At 47.3% G+C, this 25,886-nt stretch overlaps 2 protein-coding genes across 7 annotated transcripts in view; one reads left to right on the top strand and one right to left on the bottom strand.

Annotated features, from left to right (window-relative positions):
• NF1 (neurofibromin 1) overlaps positions 1-25,886 on the top strand; it is a 365,186-nt gene that overhangs the window by 262,829 nt on the left and 76,471 nt on the right. For all 5 annotated transcript variants that reach the window (XM_077311869.1, XM_077311867.1, XM_077311868.1 and 2 more), the window contains one exon: positions 23,526-23,958. In XM_077311869.1, coding sequence (XP_077167984.1) covers positions 23,526-23,958 — 433 coding nt within the window. The remainder of the gene's footprint in view (positions 1-23,525; positions 23,959-25,886) is intronic.
• EVI2A (ecotropic viral integration site 2A) lies at positions 8,241-19,295 on the bottom strand. 2 transcript variants are annotated; one of them, XM_077312049.1, is made up of 3 exons: positions 19,212-19,295; positions 13,188-13,237; positions 8,241-11,216 (listed from the first exon to the last, which is right to left on the bottom strand). In XM_077312049.1, exon 3 carries the CDS (start codon positions 11,194-11,196, stop codon positions 10,417-10,419), a length of 780 nt encoding a protein of 259 aa, XP_077168164.1. In that variant the 5' UTR covers positions 11,197-11,216; positions 13,188-13,237; positions 19,212-19,295; the 3' UTR covers positions 8,241-10,416. The 2 variants fall into 2 exon arrangements, with proteins under 2 accessions (XP_077168164.1, XP_077168165.1); XM_077312050.1 differs by lacking the exon at positions 13,188-13,237 and having other exon boundaries at positions 19,212-19,267.

Below are 25,886 nucleotides of genomic sequence, written 5' to 3'. Positions count from 1 at the left end.
GCCAGAGGACCTCGGGCTGGAGTGCAGCATCGGCCAAGCTGCCTGGGCTGTCCGGAATGGGAGTCTGCAGGCTTGTTGAGGAAGAAGCTGAATTCCCTGTCTCTGTGGGGCTTGGCTGGCTGTCCCTTTTATCTGCCCCGCCTGCAGATGGATCATCTAGGCTTTGCACTCGTTCAGACGGTTGTCCCTCGGCATTACCCAACAGCAGGGTGCTCTTGTTAAACTTCCAAGGCAAGAGAGAGAGAACAGAGGTTCGCTCTGAGCTTTGCACAGGCTCTTTGTCTGTGGTCATTTCTAGCACATCTCCGTCTGCAAATGGGGAGCGGCCAGCCCAGTGGGGATCCCCTGAACCCCTCCTCCTCAGCCTCTTCCAGAGGAAGAGGCTGACAACCACCACTATCATGGCCATCAGGATGATTCCAACCAGGACTGCCCCTATTAAGTGCTCATTGTGGGTTTTCTCCATGGGTGTCGCAGTGGACACAGGTGGCCCTTCATTTTTGGCAGGATCTCTTGGCTTGCTAGATGGGGAGGAATACCTGAAGGGTTCAGTCGTGGGATCAGTTCTTACAGTGGTAGGAGTCTGGAAAGTGGCTGGAAGAGAAGAAGTTGATGACCCCTTGATCTCCGCAGAAAAGGGGCTACACCACAGATGTCCGTAAAAGAAAAGAAGAACAATGGGATTGGTGCTCATTTTCATTGTATGCTGGCAACTCTCCTGTAGTTGATAAAATAAGAAAGGGAATTAATTCTCAGACTATTATCTCATGTTCTGTCAAAGGACATACTGGGATGTTTGTTTTGTGGGCTTTGGTTACAGCAGGGGTGCATCAGTTTCTTGCTGTAGCATGCAGAACTGTAGGTGCGAAAGCCAACAACTGGGGTCACTTGCCAGTTCTGACTTGCAGGGGATTTCCAGGGACTTGGGTCTTTCTGCCTGGAGCTCCTGGAACTGTGGGTGCTGGAGGATGAGCTGCACTGCTGCATATGCACAGGATGAGGCCTAAGAGTCTTCCCCTTCCCTGGAGAAACAAATGCTAGTTTTCACAACAGACTGGTTTCCAGTGTGAGGGATATTGGGAGGCTGAATTGTAAAATGCAGTCTGGGAAACTCCTAAATGAGTATCTTAATAAGCCTATCTGGGAACTCAGTATAGATTCTCCACCTGCCCCTCTCTGTGTCCAGTGTGAAGGTTATTCTGGGTGAGCCAGCTTGGTGTAGTGGTTAGGAGTGCAGACTTCTAATCTGGCAAGCTGGGTTTGATTCCCCGCTCCTCCCCCACATGCAGCCAGCTGGGTGACCTTGGGCTCACCACAGCACTGAGAAAGCTGTTCTGACCGGGCAGTGATATCAGTTCTCTCTCAGCCTCACCCACCCCACAGGTTGTCTGTTGTGGGGAGAGGAAAGGGAAGGTGATTGGAAGCTGCTTTGAGACTTTTTGAGGTAGATAAAGATGGCATAAAAGAGCCAACTCTTCTTCTTCCTCTTCTTCTGAGGCTTGCTTTGTACTCTGTTGGGCCCTGGAAGGGGTAGGAGGTGAGATGGGCAAAGCAGCTGGGTCCCACCACTCTTGACCAAACTTCTAATAAGGGGACATACTTTCCCCCCTAAATGAGAGATGAAGGCACACCTGAAATGTTTTATTTTGAAGTATGAGCATCATACACGTGTCCCTCTTCTGATCATGTCTGTGATGTCTCCCCCTTCTGAGGTGATTGAATGACCTGGTCCCACCTGACACAAAGAGGCAGATGCACTGCATGCCCCCTAGAACAGGGATTAAAGCAGAGATGCAACAGACAGCCTCTGTGGAGTAGGAGCTTTTAGTTGTTTCTAATGACAAATAGTGCTTGAGTTGGAGGAAGGAGACCAAGAAGGTTGGACCTGCACGTGTGAAGCTGCCCCTTGGCCTGTCAAGGTCAGCATTGCCTACTCAGAGTGTCAGTAACTCATCGTGGCATTTTGATTTTGTCAATATTCTTTACAAGAGAAATACCCAAAATGTATTTCTTTATTTTATTTATTTATTTACATTTATATGCCACCCTCCCATACAGCTCTGGGAGGTTTACATAAAATATTTTAGGACATTTACATAGAACATTTAACAGTATAACGAATAACAATCATGATATAACATACCAACTAGCACAAAACCATAACCTTGACAATGTATTCTAGCTATTGCAAATAATCTGTGCATTGAAGACTTCCCATTATCCCTTTCATTGGCTATAAGCAGACTTTTACAAGAGGCTGTGAGGTGGTGAAGTCTGGAAAGTAAAGACCTGCATTTATAGCTACTTTTAGACAGTAATGTCAAAACTGACAGAATTTGGACTGCCTTCTTGGGAAACTGACTTCTGTCTTGTATAATGCACCTGACTCTTGCTTGTTCTCATTTTCAAACCACTGTACCGCACGGGGTTTCTCTGTGTGTCTGTGTGTTGGGGGGGGGGTCTGTTGGTGGTGGTCCACTACAGAAAGGACAGGCACCAGTGCTCCATCAGGCTTTAACCAGAAACGTTAAAAATTACTCTTTTTAATGCATCAACTTAGAACATGGTATAGTTGGAAAACCCACAACAGCCCTGCAGTATCCAGGCTCCTTTAAGTATTTTGTGATGCAGAGCATGCAAGTTTGCGCTGCAGGCAAGATCTCTGGTATTCCACCGCAGTCTTGCAACTCCTAACACTCTCTGGCCCTTTTCTACCAACAGAGGTAAAAGAAAATCTGTCTTACCTGGATGAGAAGGTCTCCTGTACTAACCAGCGTTGCGTTTTCAGGTTCACATTTTAATATTTCAAGAGGAAGAAAGGGAGCCCCCAGCAAGGGTGCTCAATGGCGGGTGCCTCTTGCACTGCTGCAGGATGTGCTATTTTCGCATAAAGAGGAAGTGACTGCCCTGGGCTGAAGGAAGTCTCAAGTTGAGAGATGACTGGAGGATCCGGGTTGGTTTGTGCAGACGGAGGGTGCAGTGTGGGCAGCACAGCCTCTAAGGAGGGGAGGCTCTCCATTGTGGATGTCACTCGGGGGAGGGAAGACGTACGTGGTGGTGGAAAGTGCTGTCATGTCTCAACTGACCTTGGCAATCCAAGAGGGTTTCCAAGGCAAGTGATGCTCAGAGGTGGTTTGTCTCGGCCTGCCTCTGTGCAGCAGCCCTGGACTTCCTTGGTGGTCTCCCATCCAACTACTAAACAGAGCTTACCCTGCGTAGCTGATGAAACTTGATGAGCACAGGATGAATATATATCTACACGTGCGTATGTGTGGATATTTTTCCCTCCGAGTCAGAGAATGAATGGAGAGTCAATTTAATACTGTTTTAATATCTGAATGTGTGCTAGCTCAGTGAAATCACATAGTTACTTTTTCTAGTGGAATTTAGGGTTTTGTAGTTAATGATTTCTCATTATTCTGGCATGCACGTGATTCATAGAGTCCTAGAGTTGAAAGGGACCTCCAGGGTCATCTAACCCCCTGCAGAATGAAGGAAATTCTCAACTATAATATTCATTATTCTCTTAAGCAAGGTTCGGAAATCAGGAATAAGCCATAACATTCTGAGTTCCTCCAACTTTCCAACTAATGCTTATTTCAGACAATTAATACCAATCAGGTATTTTCCAAGTTTGCCTAAAAATTTTGATTCAACTCATGGCCAGGGCAGGAATCCTGGTCAGCAGTGAGCCTGGCAGAAACTCTTGGGGGAGGCTGAGGACATGTGCACAGGCTGCAGGGGCAGTTCTGTGGTTGCTCTCTGTCCTGTTCTGCAGGTGGCAGCCCACAGTCCATCCAGGAGTGTGCTCCTGCCTCTGCTGGCTTAGCTCACGGGGCAACGAGCTCTGCTTTTCTGAGGCAGAACCCTGAAAGAAGAGAAGGCAAACCCGCTCCTGCTCCTGCTCCTGCTCCTGCTCCTGCTCCCGCTCCCGCTCCCGCTCCCGCTCCCGCTCCCGCTCCTGCTCTTGCTCCAATATAATTTATGCCGCCACGTGTCAGCAACGCCCTCCCATCCCTCTACATGGGGAAACAGGCCTGGCAATCAAAAACCAGTCGGGGGGGGGGGGGGGGACATTTTAACCTTCCAGGACATTCATTTGCTAATCTAAAAGTAGCAGTTGTTTTACAAAGGAATTCCCAAGGGAGATTACAAAGAGAAACTGCTGAATTGCAACTGGTAACCAGTTCAAGACTAGGGATCTGCACTTTGGCCGCCAAAGCAGCCGTTCACCCCCGAAGCAGCCAATGGCGCAGATGGGGAGGGGTGGCGCCAGTGTGCCAGTCGGTGTGCCCCTCCCATAGAATCATAGAATAATAGAGTTGGAAGGGCCCTCCTGGGTCATCTACTGGAGACCTCCTGGGTCATCTACTGGCCATCTACCCCATCCCTTAACAGGAAGCAGGAGAGGAGATTTTCAGTCTGGAGCAAAGGGTTTCCCCCTGGGGGTTGCTGTGGCTTCCTAACTAGGAAACCATAATTTTGTGCTCGCCCCACAAGCAGGGATCATCTGATAGTTTGGAGCCTTGGCTCTCAGGGCAAGCTCAAGCCATATTTTGCTGCTCTGCCTGATCTGACCTCTTTTCCGAAGAAGGGCTTGAGCAGGGAACCAAAAAGCTCCTTCTACTATGGTTTTCTGTTGCAGGATAGGAGAAAATCACATCACATCTTGTGATGTGACATCTTGTGATTTTGATCACATCAAAATCACAAGATGTCATAGTCCCATTGTATACGGCACTGGTCAGACCACACCTGGAGTACTGTGTGCAGTTCTGGAGGCCTCACTTCAAGAAGGACGTAAATAAAATTGAAAGGGTACAGAGGAGAGCGACGAAGATGATCTGGGGCCAAGGGACCAAGCCCTATGAAGATAGGTTGAGGGACTTGGGAATGTTCAGCCTGGAGAAAAGGAGGTTGAGAGGGGTCATGATAGCCCTCTTTAAGTATTTGAAAGGTTGTCACTTGGAGGAGGGCAGGATGCTGTTTCTGCTGGCTGCAGAGGAGAGGACACGCAGTAATGGGTTTAAACTTCAAGTACAACGATATAGGCTAGATATCAGGAAAACGTTTTTCACAGTCAGAGTAGTTCAGCAGTGGAATAGGCTGCCTAAGGAGGTGGTGAGCTCCCCCTCACTGGAAGTCTTCAAGCAAAGGTTGGATACACACTTTTCTTGGATGCTTTAGGATGCTTAGGGCTAATCCTGCGTTGAGCAGGGGGTTGGACTAGATGGCCTGTATGGCCCCTTCCAACTCTATGATTCTATGAAACAGCCAACCTTTGTAAATAATGGCAGAGCTGGGGGCATTCAGCATTTCATGTGGGTCAGTTGTGGCACCCCACGGAGCAAAATACAGAATAAGTCCACCCCCACCACCTCCATTGCCTTTTAACACAACCCTGGAGATGCAACACTAAGTTCACCCTTACAGCCGTGTTGCAGCTGAGATCCTCTGAGATTTTGCAATTTCTGTTCTTGCCTTGGGTTTCCTAACATCATTTTGCAACCAGCGTGTTCCTTTTTCTAATTTGTTAAAATAGGAGCTTAAGTAGTATACTGCCTGTATGTTTGAAGAAGTGATTACCAAATGAGGAATCCCTCTTTTGACCTAGCTCCAAATGGTTTCCAGATTTAGGTGGAAAGAAGGTATGGAAGGCAAGGGTTCCAATAACTTCTGAGCTCCCGCAGTCACTTTTCAGGCCAGAGGCACCTAACAAAGGGGAAGGATCTGCGTGCGAACCCCCCCCCCCCCCCCTTGTAGCAGATCCCAAGCTTTTTGTGTTGTACTGCCATTGAGCCCTGGGCGAGACATCCCACACTTTGCCTTGGGATCCGCCTGTGAGCAAATACTCCCCTGGCCCTGCCCTGGAGCTCGAGGGGTGGAGGGGAAGAGGCAATCAAAGGATGGCAGGGGCTGAGTTCCCAGCTCCTCTTCTCTGGAGATTCCGGTTTTAACGCCAGCCTCTTTGAGTGAGTGGCAAAGAGCTAGAAATTTACTTTAAAAAAAATTAAAATTAAAGCTTGGATTCTCTGGACACTGCTTTGTATGCCCAGCATTAATTCCATACTTCCAAGGCCAAAATGCAGGTTGCACACTGCTCTGCCAGTTCTCTCAAGGGATATCCTGTTTCTAAAATTAAAGCTGAGTGTTGTTGGTGTTGAGCACCATTTTTCTCCTACATGCTGTTTTAAAACCTTGTTTTGGTCATCAGGATTAGCCACCCGACGCAGTGCATTTTTCTTGCAAAAATCCCCAAGCTGAATGGTTTATGGCTGTGTCCATTTGGACATTTGTCTGTTGCAGTCTCCTGCCTCAAAGGAAAATGGCCCCTGTTTTCTTTACTGGGCGGGGGATGTAATTTTGCCACTGGGGCTACTTCGCACTTCAACTCATGTCAAATATTGTCCAAAGCATGGGCAATAAAAAGGAAGAGCTGGAACTTCTCATGCTGTTGGAAAAGTATGATCTAGTAGGCATCACAGAAACTTGGTGGAATGATTCTCATGACTGGAATGTAATGGTGGATGGATATGAACTGTTCAGAAAAAACAGAATAGATCGAAGAGGTGGAGGAGTGGCACTGTATGTGAGGAAAGGGCTTACCTGTCAGGAAATTCTAGTGAAGGAGAGCATATCTACAGTGGAAAGCATCTGGGTGAAAATAAGCGAGGGGAAAACAGTGTGGTGGTTGGTGTCTGCTACCGACCGCCTGACCAACGAGAGGATGTGGATGCTGCACTTTGTGAGCAGCTTGAGAAAATATCCAAGCATCAGGACCTTGTCATCATGGGTGACTTCAATTTCCCAGATGTGTGCTGGGAAACAAACTCTGCAAAGCGTCCTCAGTCATGCAACTTTCTGACCTGCCTGGCTGACAATTTCATTTATCAAATGGTAGATGAACCCACAAGAGGTTCAGCCATACTGGACTTAATACTGACCAAAAGGCAAGAGTTGGTGGATGAGGTGAAGGAGGTGGGGACCTTAGGGGGAAGTGACCATGTCCACATATAATTCCTTTTGAGATGGGGAGCCAAGGAAGCTTGTAGCCAGACGCGGATGTTGGATTTTCGTAGGGCAAGCTTTAATAAACTCAGAGACATGATGAGTGTCATACCATGGCCGAGAATGCTGGAAGGGAAGGGAGCATGTGAAGGGTGGGCGCTACTCAAACAAGAGCTATTGCATGCTCAATCAATGACTATCCCAGAAAGACGAAAACACTGCAGGAGCTCTAAGAAGCCTATTTGGATGAACAGAGAACTTCAAGAGGAACTAACAAAGAAAAGGGAAATGTTCAGGAAATGGAGGGAAGGACAGAGCTCTAAAGAAGAGTACCTACAGGTTACTAGGCACTGTAGATCAATCATCAGAAAGGCCAAAGCTGAGAGTGAGCTAAGATTGGCCAGGGAAGCCCATTGTAACAAGAAAAGATTTTTCAGTTATGTAAGGAGCAAACGTAAAGTAAAGGAGGCAATAGGCCCACTGTTGGGTGCGGATGGACAAACTCTAACAGAGGTGATGTCCCGGAGGACTGGAAGAGAGCAAACGTTATTCCGATCTTCAAAAAAGGGAGGAAGGATGACCCGGGAAACTACAGACCAGTGAGTCTGACCTCTGTTGTGGGGAAGATAATGGAGCAGATATTAAAGGGAGCGATCTGCAAACATCTGGAGGACAATTTGGTGATCCAAGGAAGTCAGCATTTATTTGTCTCCAACAGGTCCTGCCAGACAAACCTGGTTTTCTTTTTTGACCAAGTGACAGGTTTGCTGGATCAGGGAAATTCGGTTGATATCATTTACTTGGATTTTAGTAAAGCTTTTGACAAGGTTCCCCAGGATGTTCTGATGGATAAGTTGAAGGACTGCAATCTGGATTTTCAGATAGTTAAGTGGATAGGGAATTGGTTAGAGAACCGCACTCAAAGAGTTGTTGTCAATGGTGTTTCATCAGACTGGAGAGAGGTGAGTAGCGGGGTACCTCAGGGCTCGGTGCTCGGCCCGGTACTTTTTAAAATATTTATTAATGATCTAGATGAGGGGGTGGAGGGACTACTCATCAAGTTTGCAGATGACACCAAATTGGGAGGACTGGCAAATACTCAGGAAGATAGAGACAGAGTTCAACGAGATCTGAACACAATGGAAAAATGGGCAAATGAGAACTAGATGCAATTTAATAAAGATAAGTGTAAAGTTCTGCATCTGGGTCAGAAAAATGAAAAGCATGCCTACTGGATGGGGGATACGCTTCTAGGTAACACTGTGTGTGAACGAGACCTTGGGGTACTTGTGGATTGTAAACTAAACATGAGCAGGCAGTGTGATGCAGCGGTAAAAAAGGCAAATGCCATTTTGGGATGTATCAACAGAGGCATCACATCAAAATCACAAGATGTCATAGTCCCATTGTATACGGCACTGGTCAGACCACACCTAGAGTACTGTGTGCAGTTCTGGAGGCCTCACTTCAAGAAGGACGTAGATAAAATTGAAAGGGTACAGAGGAGAGCGACATAGATGATCTGGGGCCAAGGGACCTATGAAGATAGGTTGAGGGACTTGGGAATGTTCAGCCTGGAGAAAAGGAGGTTGAGAGGGGACATGATAGCCCTCTTTAAGTATTTGAAATGTTGTCACTTGGAGGAGGGCAGGATGCTGTTTCTGTTGGCTGCAGAGGAGAGGACACGCAGTAATGGGTTTAAACTTCAAGTACAACGATATAGGCTAGATATCAGGAAAAGGTTTTTCACAGTCAGAGTAGTTCAGCAGTGGAATAGGCTGCCTAAGGAGGTGGTGAGCTCCCCCTCACTGGCAGTCTTCAAGCAGAGGTTGGATACACACTTTTCTTGGATGCTTTAGGATGCTTTGGGCTGATCCTGCATTGAGCAGGGGGTTGGACTAGATGGCCTTTATGACCCCTTCCAACTCTATGATTCTATATTGGAGGGTGGAGTTACTGCAGCTGTTTTGGTTAGAAATGTGCTAGTGGGACAAAATTGCTGCAGCTGAGTTCATCAGTAACTTGGCCAAAGTGATTTGTTCTGTTTTCTTCAGAATCGTTGCTTTTGTCATTTTGGATGAACAAAATGGAGCTGTCGTCATTGAAATAGAACAGGAGTCTGGTGGCACCTCAAGGACTAACCATGCGGTCTGGACCCCTGTGTTGTTTTGCTACACATCAGCGACCCCATCTGGGTCTACACTTGTCCTTGGTTACTGAGCCTGCATGTTGGATGCAGACAGATACTGCAAGACATAGTGGTGCATTTCTGTTTGCAGGAACTCACTTTTGTCAAATACACTCAAATTCCGTTGAGGTTCAAGCATCAGAAGTTCCTCCAAATCAATCTGGCACCACCAGTTACTACCCCAAAGGCAACAAGACAAGCAATAAATATTAAAGTATAAATAAAATAGAAATGACTTCTTATGAGTGTGAAAATTATAACATCTTACAAATAATACTGTTTTCCATTTTTATTCCCCAAAGAAGTTCAGAAATGCCTCCCCATTTTATCTTCATGCAACACCCCTGTGGAGTAGGCAGGGAAGAATGTCTCAGCAGAAGCAACTTCTTGGCTCCTCATTGGTTTATGTGAGATCAAGATTTTCCTTTCAGCTGTGTGAAGGTGGGGGAAATCCAAACCAGGACGACGATTCTTGTTTTAAAACAGTCGTGAATCTCTTTGGAAAAAGTGGAGCATTCCCCAAGGCAACTGTTTCCATTGAGTAGTCTCCTGTTTCTCCCTCGCATATGAAATGTTCTTAGCACTGAAAGCTTTACACTGATTGTGCTAAAAGGGAAATATGCTTCCCTCCGTTCCTCTCTCCTTTGTAGAAGCAAATGTAATGAAGTGCATGAACCACCTGGACTTTTGACTGCAGGCCACCACTGTAAGGGAGGAACATCGCTCTGGAAGTGGCCTGCTCCTGTCCCTGCCTGGGCGTTTGGCACCAGCTACAGGCAAGCACCAGGGTCACAAGGATACTTCCGGGGATGCTGACAAGGATAGAGTCAGCATTGAGGCAGTTCTGATAAGCAACACAAAAACCTGCTTGCGTGTGGGTCAGAGACAGGGGAAGGTGGCAGGCTGGCACTCCAGTCAGTCCACCCATTGATTTGGGATGCTCTCAGCCATCCAGGGGACTGTTTGTAGGGGGAGATTTTCCTGAAGTTCCCTCCACTTGCATGTTTCTGTTTTTTCTACTTGATAGAAAGATCCCTTTTCTCTTGGATGAGTAACTTTAGAATCTCCTTTAAAACATCAGCATTTGAGTAGCTGTGAAATCTTCTTGACTCCAGAAGACTGTGGGGGCACTTTTGTCTATCACAATAGCTCATGTTTATGTAACACCCCACAGGCTGCCAGTGGCAGGTTGTACCTGGAGACCAAGATGCTCACCTTGACTAGGCTGCTGTTGTGTGATTTTGTGGCATCTCTCGATGCTTCTGTCTGTTGGATATTTCTCTAGCTAGTTTCTTGCCAGCTTCTTCAAATGGCTCGTGTCTCGCACCCGGCGTCTCCAACCCAGGGCCTTGTGTCTTTGGATCAGTTCCTGGTGTTTCATTGGACATCCTCTGCAGTGTCTCCAACCCAAGTGGCCACAAACTGTTCCCACTTAGAAAGTCCCCGTTGCTCCTGGGCAGGCGCTTGCTTGGCTGTCTTCTCTTAAGATGGGACATTTTGCTTGCCAGAACTCCAATGACAAAGAGGAGGAGAGCACAGATGAAGACAATGATTCCAATGATAATGAAGCAAATTAACATTAATCCCTTACTGTTGTCTTCACATATGTTAGCTGTCACCTGCTCCTTGCCAAGGGTCACTGATCCCTGATCAGGGCTGGTTGTAGCAGTTGCATAAAAAGAGGTCAGCACCTCTGGGGGCCGTGTTGAGGGTAGGGGGGCTGGTCTTGATTGGAAGGTGGATGTTTCTGTTGGTGACGCAGGCTGGAAGACAGACGTCTGCGTTGCAGTAGTCGTTGCCTCTTGGGAAACCATAGTAGTAAGAACCGTGCTTGGTTCTGTTGGCTCCTGGCTTGTTGGGTTTTGACTGGCAGGAATTGCAGGACTTTCAGTTGTTCCCAAAGGGGCCTCAGTGACACTTGCTCTGACTTGCAAGTATAAGGACAGAACAGCCCCCAGAATGAAAGCCAGATGTACCCGTGAGTTGCCCATCAGTTTCATGCTGGTGGGACAGTTAACACCTGCAAGGATAGGGAACCATCAGGTTGAATTAGCTTTATACACCCAGAGGAACATTTAATTCAAGGGTTAAGAAAGATTTAGCTGAATGAGTATTTGTTTAATATACAGTATATTTCACCTTGATAATGGAATGGTTTATTTATCGATTTATTTCTAATTCACTCCATCCTAGAGGTTGAGGCAGTTAATAGCACATTGAAGTAGTGAGAAAGCCTGCAGGCTTTAATTCAGCCAGTAAAAATGGATAACTGTTTCATGTTCTGACTTCAGATTATAGAACCAGAGTCGGAAGGGACCTCCAGGGTCATCTGGTCCAACCCCTTGCACAATGCAGGAACTCACAATTACCTGCCCACCCACAATGACTACAATTTCATGCTCCAGTGATCCCCTCACCAAAAATCTCCAGAATCCAGCCTGGCCTGGAGGAAATTCACCTACCATCCCACAGTGGTGATCAGAAATTCCCTGGGTCTGCAAGGAAGGGCCACAAGAGACAAACCCTGGTACATCCCTTCCTGCCTAGCCACTCACCATCTGACTAAGTTCAGAAAATCAGCCTTTCTGTCAGGTGACTATCTAGCCTCTGCTTATAAAGTTCCAAAGGAGGAGAACCCACCACCTCCCAAGGAAGCCTGTTCCACCGAGGAACCGCTCTGTCAGGAACCTCTTCCAGATGTTTAGCCGAAAATTCTCTTGAATTAATTTCAACCCACTAGTTCTAGTCCAACCCTCTGAGGCAACAGAAAACAATTCTGCTCCATCTTCTATATGACAGCCCTTCAAGTATTTGAAGATGGTCATCATATCCCCTTAGTTGTCTTCTCTCCAGGCTCAACAGACCAAGCTCCCTCAACCATTCCTCATATGACTTGGTCTCCAAACTCCTCACCATCCTTGTATCCTACCTCTGGACACACTCCAGTTTCTCTACATCTTTCTTCAGTTGTGGTGCCCAAAACTGAACATGGTACTCCAAGTGAGTTCTTACGAGAGCGGAGTAAAGTAGTACCATCACCTCACGTGAACTGGACGCTGTACTTATTTTAATACAGCCCAAAATCCCATTTGCCTTTTTAGCCACCAAGTTACATTGCTGACTCATGTTCAGTTTTTGTTCTACTGAGACCTCCAGATCCTTTTCACACATACTACTGTCAAGACAAGTCTCGCCTATCCTATAGTGATGCATATGATTTTTTTCTTCCCAAAATGAAGAACTTTGAATTTATCACTATTGAAATCCATGTTAATCATTTTAACCCAGTTTTCTATCCTGACAAGATCATCCTGTATTCTGATACTGTCTTCTGCTGTCTTTCTTACCTCTCCCAGTTTAGTATCACCTGCATATTTAATAAGGGCCCCCTCTGTTCCTTCATTTATAGATATATTGAACATCCCTGGGGCACTCCACTCTCACTCCTCTCCAAGAAGGTGACAAATCCTTTGTTTGCAATCTGTCAATCAGTTCTTAATCCACCTAACAGTAATACCTTATTTTACCAACTTGTCAGATATAGTTCTCAGGTATAATTGATTTAATCTTGCAAAATGATCTCAGACTAAAGACTTGTCACTCGTAGTTCATGATCTGAACTTCTGGAGAGGAATAGATGCACCTTTTTCCTTTGGTTATTTATAGTAACGTGTTTTGGTAAAATTGGAATGGGTAAATGTCATGTCTGTTTTCCCATCTGTGCTGATTTTTAACTCCTTGTTTATTCCAGAAGTCATCCCCGCCTCATAGACAGGGGAAACAATTAAAGGTTTATTGCCATGACCAAAACAACTCTTTGGGAGATGGATCTCTTGAGCCCATCTAGTCCAGCCCCCTGTTTTACACAGAGGCCAGCTAGTTGCCTGGGAGGGCCAGCCTTTGAGGCTGTCTCCTTGCACTGGCTTCATAGGGTTAGCTCTTCAGAACATGGAATCCAGGGGCCCCTGAGAGACTTTTGAGGAGTTCCTACCTGAACCTTGTGGGCTCCCAGGGCCAGGAGGGTGCAAAGGACCAGACGTTCTATTAAAAATAGGAATTTTATTAGAATATTTATTAATTTAACAAATATGTTAAGTGTAATAAAAATCTTCAAAACAAGCAGCACAAAAATAACAACAGATAGCATTCTACCTCACACCTCAAGAGTAGCATTAGGCAGCACATTCCTACTTTCTTGCAATTGCAGGTCACAGTTCAAGTGTTCTTCCTACAATACTGCAACAGCCCATAGATGCAGACCCCTGAAAATTCAAGCTAACCTGTCTCTTGGTGTTCCTAAGGCCAGTTATAATTGTTTGCCCACAATGAACAAATCAGACTGTGTCCCTCTGGATGGAGCCCTCTGGAAAATCACCTCCTCTCTCTTACGTCTCTCTCCCCCCATGCCAAATCAAATTCCTGAAGTACTCTGATTCTCACATAACCCATTATCCCATGGCATGTTTTGGCTTTGTCTGTCTGTCTATCTATCTATTTATATGCCGCACTCCCCTGAAGCTCAGGGCAGTTTACATACAATGCATAAAACGTACATGGAACTCAACTTTTCATAATAACATTAATATTAAGATTAACAAAGGCAACAGAGTATATCAATGCAAACAGGTCCAGAGCAGAACGCGTGGATGGAAGCGAGGGAGCAGGGGCCCTGTAGATGTTGCTGGTCACCATGTCTGAGCAAAAGGCCTGGTGGAAGAGCTCCCTTTTGCAGGCAATACACAACTGTTGTAGCTTTGCCAGGGCCTTCAACTCTGGGAACTCATTCCACCAAGTGGGGGCCAGGACCAAGAAGGCTCTGGCCCTGGTTGAGGATTAGAATGTTCCTTAGGATCACTGTTGGGGCAGTCCACAAACACCTAGTTTATTTAAATATAACAAAGTCCATGGATAGAAGAGGAGGAGGGTGGGGGAGAAGAGGATCATCTGTCCACTGAATTCCTACAGTGGCAAAAATTTAAGACCAGGAGGGCTAGGGTTCTCACTTCCTCTAAGACAGTGGTCCCCAACCCCCAGTCCAGAGAGCGATCCTGGTCCATGGATCAGTCCGTTCTGGGCCGCGGCTCCTTCTCGTCCTCCTCCCCAGCTGCTGCCTCAGGCACTGCCCTGCCACTCTGCTGCTGGCTCACCTTTGGTGCTCTCCAGCGGCCGCCATAGCTGAGGCTCCCCCTCAGCGTGGCACTGCGCAGCTGCTACTGGCAGTACCCCCCAGCGGGCGGCGGGAAGTCAGGGGCACTGGTGGGAAAGCAAGCAGAGCAGGGGCTCAGTCGGCGGTGATGTCCCTCGGCAAAAGACTACCCCCCCCCGGGCCTCAGTAAAATTGTCAAGCGTTGACTGGTCCCCAATGATAAACAGGTTGGGGGCCACTGCTCTAAGAGACCTTGTGAAGCAGGCAACTACCATCAGCAAGCCTATTTCACAGGAAGCAGAGAACTATGACTCATCAGAGGAGGAGGAGGCCAGATTCATACTAGTTAAGGGGGGAACCTCCAAGTCCAAACTATGCTTGCAGGCCAGCTCTAGCCCCTTGGCTGCCAAACCGTGGCCACCCAGTGGAATTACGGCCTCCTTTTTTGAGGTTATATCAGACAAAGAAGAGGGATAGCTATCAGGTTAGAAAGCCACAGGAGCACCTGACACCTCCACAAGGTTTTAACAAGTGTTGCATCTTCAACATATCTTACCTAAGGTTATTAATACCTTTAAATACGAGATGGAAGTCCAGGAAAAACCTCAGTCAAAGGCCTCTGCCAATCTCAACACTAGAGGTTTCAAGCACCCTGACAAATTTCTGGACAACTTCGATGATGTTCTGAAAGCAGAGTGAGCCATCCCAGGAGTTGGTAATGCTCTCACCTCCACCACCAGTACGCTCTTACAGATGATGCAGTTGAGGAACTCAGGGTGCCCCTCACTGATGTGCTCATGGTGGCTTTACACTCGGGCAATCCTGGCAAAAGGTGAAGACAATCCAATTAAGGACTCCATTGACAAGAGAAACAAATATGCTCTAAAATAGAATTATGAGGCCTTCTCCGTGGCAATACGTGCTTCAGGAGCTTTGTCCAATTTTACTAGCACCATCGTCATTTGGGCAGATGATATGCTGAAGTCCCCAAACTTTGTCTCTCCTGTGGCAATGCAAGCTGTCCTGAAGATCAAGCCGGCAGTGAAATTTGCAGCTGATGCTTCACAAGACATCATCCAACTCTGTGCCAGAGCACAGGGTGCCAGCATGGAAATATGTTGCAATATATAGCTTAAACATAGACCAGATTTTCAAAATTTTCTGGCAGATATCTTTTTGGTGAATCCAATTTGGACAAGGTCCTATTTGAGACGAAGGAGGAAGAGAAGGCCATGCCTGCCACATCCAGCTGCGTCCGAGTCAGGGATTACAAACACAGACCTCAGCAGTTCTTTCATTCCTACTGTCCCCCAGAAAGGACCAGAGACTCCAGAGATTTCAGAGGTTTCCAACCCACTCAGTAGAGACCCAAGTTCACACCACGACAGCCACAACCCTACAAACGGGACAAAATCCAGCAAGCCAGGAAAAGTACCACCTGACTACCTGATTGGAGCCAAACTCTACTTCTACCAGGAAGTATGGAGCCACTCCATGATGGACCAGTGGGTACTGGACTCACAGCAAAACCTACAAATAACTTTGTCCAATCCCCTATCCCCAAGTCACAGCACAGATGATTGCTATTGGCTCAAGCCATCCAACGTCTGACCAACATCAGGGCCATTGAAGAAGTGCCTACCACACAAAGGTTCTTGGGTCTATTCAATACTTTTTGTAGTTCCAAAGAAATCGGGGGACTAGCATGGAGTTCTGAACCTGAAGGGACGATGGGTGAGCAAGAGGAGATTCCGGATGGAATCCCTGTAGCATATTCTCCAGATCCTTCAGCAGAATGACATGTTGACATTTCTGGAGCCCCAGGAGGGCTCCCTCCACGTTCCAATACACAGGGATTCCTGAAAATATCTTTGCTTCTGTCACTAAGGAAGACACTTCCAATACATGGCTGTACAATTCAGACTATTGTCCGCCTCTTGAGTTTTTACCAAGGCTTTGATGGCAAAACTATGTCAAAGGAGAACACACATTCACCCTTATTTAGACAAACTCTTGCTGTGGGCCACGGATCACAGGACAGCGGTAACAGTCACTTAACACAGTACCTCATTTCTGCAGGCCCATGTGTTCTTAATCAATGTAGACAAAGAGCCGCTTGACCCCAGTGACAGAACTGGAGCACCTAGGAGCCAGATTATGCACATATCTAACAAGAGTCTCCCAAAAGAAAAATGAAACTAATATCACAAATAACACACCTCACAGCGAACGCACCAGTGGGGATCATACATCTCGCCGCAATCCATGGTCTCATGATTTCCACAATAGACATGGATCCATGGGCCTGCTTCCACTTGAGGCCACTGCTGTGGACCCTGCTCCTATTCCATTGCATGTAAATGGGACAAAAAGCTAGTATTGTCAGCATCCATCCTCAAAATACTTCACTGGTCAACTGTCCCAGCAAATCTTCAAAGGGGCAGGGCATTCATTCAACCAAAGCAGATAGCCATCGCAATGGACATAAGCCAGAGCGGTTGGGGAGCCCAGTGTGGGGAACAAACAGCTCAAGGAAAGTGGCCACAAGCAGAGAAGGTGCACAGCTTAAACTGGCTAGAACCTTCAGAGCTTTCTGCACATCCTTCGAACATGTCCTGGTACACATGGGCAATATGACAACCAAAGCGTACACCAACAGCCAAGGCAGGATGCAGTTGCCTGCACTCGATCTAGAAGTGTGCCTTCTCTTGACACTGGCAGAAAAGAACCTATCCAGTCTTGGCTGAACACTTACAGGGAGTCACGAACCAGCAGGCAGATTGGCTCAACAGACAGGACTTGGAAAGTCCAGAAAAGAATTTTGCAGCTTCAGAAAGAACTCAGTCATGCTCCGAACGGACCCTAGCTTCATTCCTAAGGTTTCCTCCCATTTCCACCTAGAGCAGCATCCTGCCCTCCTCTAAGTCAGTGGTACCCACCGGGGACCACTCAACGCTTGACAATTTTACTGAGGCCCGGTGGGGGGGGTAGTTTACTCTTCTACTCTCAACCACTGCCCTAACGCTCTCTGATCGCTATGGTAATGTTTAAACATCCCTTCAAAATAAGACACAGACACGCCACAACAATGAACATAAGGAACATTTTATTTTCATGGAAATTTTAACTCATGACAATGACAAATCAATGGGAACCCTGAGCTTGTTTCTCTGCAACGAGATAGTCCCATCCGGGAGTGATGGGAGACAATGACACCCGAAGTATGTTGTAAAGGGCCGGGGGGGGGGGAAGGCGTCCTTCGCGGCCCACCTCCAATTAGTCGACGGACCACATGTGGTCCGCGGCCCACAGGTTGGGGATCACTACTCTAAGTGACAACCTTTCAAATACTTAGAATCATAGAATCATAGAATCATAGAGTTGGAAGGGGCCATACAGGCCATCTAGTCCAACCCCCTGCTCAACGCAGGATTAGCCCAGGATTATTTAGCCCAGGATTACTTAGAGGGTTATCATGTCCCCTCTCAACCTCCTTTTCTCCAGGCTGAACATTCCCAAGTCCCTCAACCTATCGTCATAGGGTTTGGTCCCTTGGCCCCAGATCATCTTCGTCGCTCTCCTCTGTACCCTTTCAATTTTATCAACGTCCTTCTTGAAGTGAGGCCTCCAGAACTGCACACAGTATTCCAGGGCAGAGTCTGCACTTACTTTCTTTATTCCATTGTCAATCCTGTTGAATTCAGATCGCTTTGAACTCGATTCTTCCTCCCCCCCTCCCTTCCCATTGAAACAGGAAAGTCTTCTGCAAGTGGTTAGGGTAGTTCAGAAGGTGGGGGGGAGCCAAGCCTCTTTCTTTTCTTGAAGGGGTGGGGGAGAGGAGCCAGGCAGGGAGCCTTTTTCTTTTCTTGGAAGGGTGGGGGAGAAGATCGAAAAAGGCAGAGGAGGGAAGAAAAATCCAGGACCGACAGAAGTTGAGAGAAATTAGGGGCTTCTCCTTTAAGCAAGCGTGTCACATGACCAGGTGTAGCCTATCAGAGGTTCTCTACCAAAGCTTTCTTTCCCAAGCTGGATATTCAGGCTTAAAAGCAGTCTGAGATAGCGCACAATATAGGTAGGGTCACTCTGGATCAATCCTTCTTGTTGCAGAAGGAAAATTAAAATCGCCCAAAATCCAAACGAAAATCGCATTCTGTGTAGAGGGCAGGGACTGAATCAATCTGGGGTTGTAATAAAAGCTCCATGCAGTTTACACCCGGGTGTGGTCTGACCAGTGCCGTATACAATGGGACTATGACATCTTGTAATTTTGATGTGATGCCCCTGTTGATACAGTCCAAAATGGCATTTGCCTTTTTTACCGCTGCATCACACTGCCTGCTCATGTTTAGTTTACAATCCACAAGTAACCCAAAGTCTCGTTAACACACAGTGCTACCTAGAAGCGTATCCCCCATCCAGTAGGCATGCTTTTCATTTTTCTCACCCAGATGCTGAACTTTACACTTATCTTTATTAAACTGCATCTTGTATCAGTGGCATCCTTCAGTGATCCCTGGGGTTTCCAGTCAAGGAATTGGAACAAGATTCTAATGATTCCTACAGAGTTAAAAAGCAAGATCCCCAGGCAGCAGGAGCAATGAAAATCAGAGCATCAACTCCCCAGAAAGTGTGATGGATTTCCTTTAGCTCCCTTTCTGCTTTCTGGACATGGTTTCCTAACTTCATCAGACAGATAAATAACCTTTAATACAGAATCAGCAGGGGGCAGAAGCATCCCCCCCCCCTCCAATTCATTCCAAATATGAAGGCTTGTCTGGACAGGCTCCTTGCCCCTCTTCATCCTGAAGGCCCCCGTTGTGGGAAAGTTACACAGCAAGATAGAGACGAGGCCCACCGCAGTGCCCTTACCTGGTGCCAGAGCCACACGGGGTCTGGGGCTGAGCGGCTGTGCTGTGCTGACTGCCGGCTCTTTCTCAGCCACCTCTAGAGGCGGGTGGGGGGTGGGGGGGGTTCTGTTGTTGCTTCCCAAACACGGTGTTTAGTTCTCCATTTAGAGACGCAAACCACAGAGATGACACACTTCCTTCCTCTTGTGAGTCTACTGTGACGCCCTTGAGAGGAAGGGGGGCAGCCACCATCTCCCCCAAATTAGCCCTCTAAGTTGTAGGAAAAGGCACAGAAACTGTCCTGTCTTTGGGGAAAGAGGTTTTGTTTTGTTTTTTTCTCCATTATCTCTGTACTTGGTTTAAACCCAGCCTGTTTCTCTTTTTGTATGGAATTTAGAGTGGGGCTTCCGTGCACAGCGTTCTGGCCAGCCCTCCCTTTTTGGACTGGGTGTGCTGCTGCCATCCGCTGTGGTAGGCTGAGCCGGCCTGGTGCTGGTCCTCATCCTCCACCCCGACAGAGCCCCTGCCGCCGTCCAGCCAGGCCCTGCTCTCTCGGTCCGGCCTCGTCCTGGCAGTCAGGCAAGCATCTCGAGCCCCCCCTCAAGCCTTCATTGGCCTCTCTGTAGAGATCACGGTTTTGACACTCTGGTGTGGAGATGGGCAGTGGCCTGAGAAATAACAGCCACGAAGTAGCCAAAAGAGAAGGGAGCCGGGCATGCCCCTGGAGCCCCAGAAAGGCCATGCTGGGCATCAGGGGAGCTGCCCAGAAAAGGGCTGTAAAAAGGAGGGCAATTGGAACAGGTGCTGATACTGTTGAGGCGGAGGAAGACGAGAGCCGTGCTGGCCCAGGAGGGCGACCTCAGTGGGGCAGAGGGAGAAGAGAGCAGCAGGGAAGGAGCCCAAGCACCCATTGAAACCTGCTTCTGGCCCTGACCCCTGGGGAGGTGTGGAGGAGGCTCTGCCAGGCTGTCGGGGGTTCCTGCAGGAGCTCCAGGGCCCAGGCTGCTCCTCTCAGCTAAGAGCCAGCCGTCCTTGAGGGCTCCTGTGAAAGCCCCGGACAGAAGGAGACTGAGCTTGGAGTATCTGCCCCTTGAGCTAAGTGGTTTACGACCTCCTCTGCAGGCATATTGCCCTCCTTGAAACAGCAGGGAAGTTTTCAAATGAAATGGTAAAAAGGGCTTTGAATGAGCCTGTTTTGGTTCTTCAAAGCCTCTAAGTGTCTCTGCTAATCTGTGTTCTTTGGGATGCTCTTGTGCTTCAGCTCTTGGCTCATAAAGCGTCTGCATTCTAATCCCATCATATGGCAACTCAGAATCAAAAGGCCAGGCATTGCTTAATTAACAGCACCGCTTTAATAGCTTATTTCGGGGGCGGGGGGGGGGCTGCATGCATTTCCTTGTAAAAGACTCCAAATTGGAGATAGTGCGCATTCTTTCAGAAGTTCTTCAGCCTAGGCAGGTGTGCAACCCCTGCTGTGTTTTTATTGTATTAAAGAAAGGGAGGGCCTGCATGGCTCCTTTCCCAACCAGAGTGGCAGGGCATGTGGGGGCAGCAGAGGAGAGGCAGAGGGGACACAATCCAGAGCAAAGGAGTGTGTGTGTGTGTGTGTGTGTGTGTGTGTGTGTGTTGGGGGGAGTTCTGCCATCCACATCAGCCCCAAAGAGGAAGGAGAGGGAAACGGCTATCACAGTTTGAGAGGGCCAGATAAGAACGTGGTCAGGCCTAAGTGTCCCCTCCCCCAATAAGGACAGGGCGACAGGAATGGCACTGTGCAAATGTTTAGAGGTAAGGGACTAATATTCTTTATTTTTGCCAAACAAAAAAACAATACAAAAGAAAACAAAAAAAATTACGTGATTATATATATCAAAATATATGAAATAGAAAATATTTCTCCCCAATACACCCTTCATTACATTGGAGGTTTTTGGGTCATTGTTTACAAAATGCTATAAAGTTTACTTTAGTTGGGATATATTTATATTCAGCATTTTACGAGAGCAAAAACAGTTTCCCGTCTGGCATCCTGAGACATATTAATTTCTATGCTGTAACATATGAAGTTACCTTCAGATTTCTGCGCTAAGCATGTCGCTTGTAAGTAAATACAGCCATTCTTTACAGGAGGGGTCCCCAACTTGTGTCTTGGAGCTTACCATGTGATTTTAGGAAGTGGGCGAAGCTAAAAAAATTTTCACAGTCAAGAGTAGGGGCCATTCCGCACCAGGATCTATGTTGCAAATTGGTTGCGGAACAAAAAAACTCAATTTTAAATAGGGGAATTCATCGTTATATATACCTGCCTTTGTAGTGGAATCCAGTTTCTATCGTTTCCCACAGGTTTTCGGTCTCGGCAAAAATCGCTAGCCAGGAAGCGATATTGCCGAGCTTTGTCCCGCCCCTGGCCGTCAATCAAACGAGCAGCCAATGGGCGGCCGTTATCATGCTCCCGAAAAGCCCCTTTCCCTTTAAAGCAGGTTTTAAAAAAACACACACACGTTGCAACGAATCTACGTTGATTCGTTGCAACAGAGAGACCAATCTAGCTAGCAAGTGGTGTTTGAGCTGCCATTTCATCCTTGCCACGCTCCCCCCGAGTGAATAAAAAATACCCCCCCCCGCACGGGCGCGATTTTCGGCCAAAAATAAAGGGGAAAATAAAGGGAAAATAAACCAGCAAACGGGGCTGTGACTTAAAACAGATCTGGGGAGGGACTGCAGCCGGGGAAGCCTCGCTGGGTAAACGAAGGCTCGCTGGTGCGTTGATCTCCGCTCGCTCCAAGAAAAAAAAAATGGCGATCGCTTTGCCAAAAGATCAGAGGAGAGAGCCAGGGGGAGGGACTCTGCAGAAACCATAACAATGGTAACGCACAGAACTTTTCCGCTAGTGTTGCAGATTGGTTGCAAGAGTGTAGCGCTCTTCGGAGGGTGAATCCACTTTTGGGGATTTCCCTGAAAGCGCTACAACGAAGCGCTTTTTGCAGATCGGTTTCAGGAGTGTGGCAGATTGTCAACAACGTTGTGCATAACCACATTTTTGTAGCGATTTCAATTTGCCACACTCCTGCTACAAAGAATCCGTGCGGAATGGCCCTAGTTCAGCAGTGGAATTGGCTGCCTAAGGAGGTGGTGAGCTCCCCCTCACTGGCAGTCTTCATGCAAAGGTTGGATACACACTTTTCTTGGATGCTTTAGGATGCTTTGGGCTAAATCCTGCGTTGAGCGGGTGGTTGGACTAGATGGCCTGTATGGCCCCTTCCGACTCTAGGATTCTGTGATTCTTCGGGTAGTGAAAAGCAGGGGATAAAAACACCACCATCTTCTTTCTAGCAAGTACCCAAGGTAGCTTCCTGAATCCCCAAGCAGAAAGGAGACAATACATGAAGTGAAATAAAATTCACAATAGCATTATAGCAAAGCAATATCACAACTGAAACCCACTTTAGTAAACTTAGAGAAGCAAAAATAGTAGTAAAGAGAATTACTAATTAAGAGCCAGTGTTAGTAATGAGGCCAATGAAATATCTTCAGCGGAAGAACAGAGGCAGTCACAGGGCCTGGCACTGTGGCCTTGGAGACATGGCTCCACCTGGTCAGTGCCCCTGCCTGGGGTGCCCTGAAGGATGACACGTTAAGGAGAATGTCATGCCAGGGCTAACGACACTGGGAAGCCTGTATTGGAGGGGGTTGCTTCCTGCAACTCTTCCTGTTTCATTTTTTGATAAGGCATCTGTAGATCATAGAATCATAGAGTTGGAAGGGACCTCATGGGTCATCTAGTCCAACCCCCTGCACCTTGCAGGACACTCATATCCCTATCGCTCCTCCACTGTCATCTGCCACCCCCTTGAACCTTTACAGAATCAGCCTTTCCGTCAGATGGCTCTCCAGCTTCTGCTTAAAAATCTCCACTTGCCGAGGAAGCCTGTTCCACTGAGGAAACACTCTGTCAGGAACTTCTTCCAGATGTTTAGATGGAATTTCTTTTGAATTAATTTCATCCCATTTGTTCTGGTCTGTCCCTCTTTTGAAGAAGTTCAGTTAGATGTGAAGGGCCTTACAAAAAGATCAATCCCATATACTGTAAATGGCTGCCTTTCACCAGGAGGAACTTTTAGCACAGCCCTTATTCTACTTGTCACCAGCACGATGGATGATCTGAGCCTGAAGGGTAATAGCGGCTGCTTGTACCTTGCCAGCAAAGTCATGCTGAGCTAATTCCTCTGCAGGCATCTCTGGGGATGATCTCTTAATGGCTTTGCCCGGTCCACGAGGGCTCAGGCCAGGGTGTGCCTCTGATCGTTCATTTCTTTACAACTGATTTTCTCTTTTCTAGCTTCAAGACTGGCCAGATCAACGGTGACCTGCTGATATACCACGTCTTGTTAACTTTGAAGCCATACTATGCTAAGCCATATGAGATTGTGGTAGACCTCACTCATGCCGGACCCAGCAACCGTTTCAAAACAGACTTCCTTTCCAAGTGGTTCGTGGTGTTCCCGGGGTTTGCTTATGAGAACGTCTCAGCAGTTTACATCTATAACTGCAACTCTTGGGTGAGGGAGTACACCAAGTACCACGAGAGACTCCTGACAGGCCTCAAAGGCAGCAAGAGGCTGGTCTTCATTGACTCCCCTGGGAAACTGGCAGAACACATCGAGCACGAGCAGCAGAAACTTCCGGCTGCCACCTTAGCCTTGGAAGAAGACCTCAAGGTGTTCCACAATGCTCTCAAGCTGGCCCACAAGGATACCAAAGTTTCTATCAAAGTGAGTCTTGTTTGACGCTGCACCTTCCCCTCCATGTGGCATCTGGGTGTGTGAGAGAATTGACCTCAGAATGCCCTGCCCTCTTTTATAAAATTATATATTTATTTTGGAAAAAGAAATCTACGTACTAATGTGTATCCTACCATTTTGCTACACAAAGTCAGAAACCTTCCTCCACCCAAACAAGCCCACCTTGCAACTCAAGTGGCTCCTCCAACAGATGTATACTACTCAGTATATAGGGCAACCAAGATTCAAGTGGGTAGCCGTTTTGGTCTGAAGCAGCACAACAAAACAAAATCAGAGTCCAGTGTCACCTTTAAGACCAACAAAGATTTATTAAAGGCGTGAGCTTTCGAGTGCAAACACTCTGAGGAAGAGTCCTTGCACTCGAAAGCTCACACCTTGAATAAATCTGTCTTGGTCTTAAAGGTGCCACTGGACTCTGATTTTGGTTTATAGGGTAACCAAAATTTACTTGGATGTTCATTTGCCCTACGGCCTTCCTGCCAAAGCACTGAAGGTTATTTGCAGAGGAAAGTGTTAAAAGACAGAACAAGAGAACAGAAATGTTCCGAAATTTTCTGAAATCATAAAGGTAGTCTCTTTGGCAGCCAGTGGTCTCCATGTTCTCTTCTGCCTTCAGTTTATAATATGAATCAATAATTTAACAAACCATCTGTATGAACAGCATATCAATCTAAAAAAAATCTGTAATGTCTCCAACCCCAGAACATTCTTGTTGAGAGCATCCCACCTTCAAGATTAACCAGTCAAAGCTGTAGTGATCCCTTTTCCATTTCTGCCCCAAGAGCCCCTGAAAATCAGGCTCTTTCTGATCATTACCTCTTATAAAGAGTTTGACTTAAGAGAATCAGGTAGGCTCCTTTTGACTTACAATGTTCAAAATGCAAAGTACTTAGAAAATATTGGAAACTAATCTTTAACAGCGGGTCGGAGAGTGGGTGGAGACAGTCCGGGTGAGGGCCCAATAGGAAGGACAGACAAGAGTTCTAGCCAGTCGGGTGAGGGCCCAATCAAAGGCGCGAAGCGAGGCGAAGCTCCTTCGAATTCAGCCCTCACCAGGACAGTCAAGAAAGTGACGGGGATGCGACAAGACAGTGTGAATACAGAAGGAGGCCTCCCCCCTCCCCGGGCCCAGAAGCCCTTTCAGAGGCCTCGGGGGGGGGGGGAAGCCGTGTTGCCGCCGGGGAGGGAAGAGGCCTTCCCCCTGGGGAAGGCTGCGCCACAGCTGGGGGGGAGGGGTGGAAGGAGGCCTTCCCCCCGGACCCAGAAGCTTCTAGGCCCAGGGGGGAAGGCCGCACCACCGCTGGGGGAGGGGGAAGGAGGCCTTACCTCCCGGGCCAAGGAACTTCTGGGACCAAGGAGAAGGACGTGCCATAGCCGGGGAGAAGGGGTGGGAAGCAGGCCTTCCCCGCGGCCCCAAAAGGCCTCCTTCCCCCCTCCCCCACTTTTCTAGCACCCGTTATATTTACAAGTACAATGGGCTTTAAATCTAGTAGGTACATAATCCAAGTTGCAAAGTATTAGATGTCAACTTGGAAATGTCTCCATTATCATAACTATTCTAGAAAGCTGTATGAAGGCAGACTATATCTTTTGAAGCATTTACTCTCATCAGCCAAGCAGTGACTCAGCACCGGAAAAGATAATCTTTGCCAAGCATGGAAGTCAGGTTACACAAATTTTGGCCTGCAATGGTAAGGAATAAACCGTCCGTTCTCAGGAAAAAAGTTTTCAATAACAAGGATTGTATTCATGGAGTGTGGTTACTATTTATTCAGTGCTGGGATAGAAGTTTTCCCAACGAGGATGTCAGGAAAGGCATTTATGTGTTGTTATAATTAGGTACTGTTTGTATAAATCAAGAGGATTTTAATTAAATGAAAAGAAATTACGGTGAGTGC

The sequence above is a fragment of the Paroedura picta genome, chromosome 15, assembly GCF_049243985.1.
Source record: "Paroedura picta isolate Pp20150507F chromosome 15, Ppicta_v3.0, whole genome shotgun sequence".
NCBI classification, from domain to species: domain Eukaryota; kingdom Metazoa; phylum Chordata; class Lepidosauria; order Squamata; family Gekkonidae; genus Paroedura; species Paroedura picta.
The sequence above is the reverse complement of the archived record's forward strand: the minus strand, read 5'-3'. Positions and strand labels throughout refer to the sequence as shown.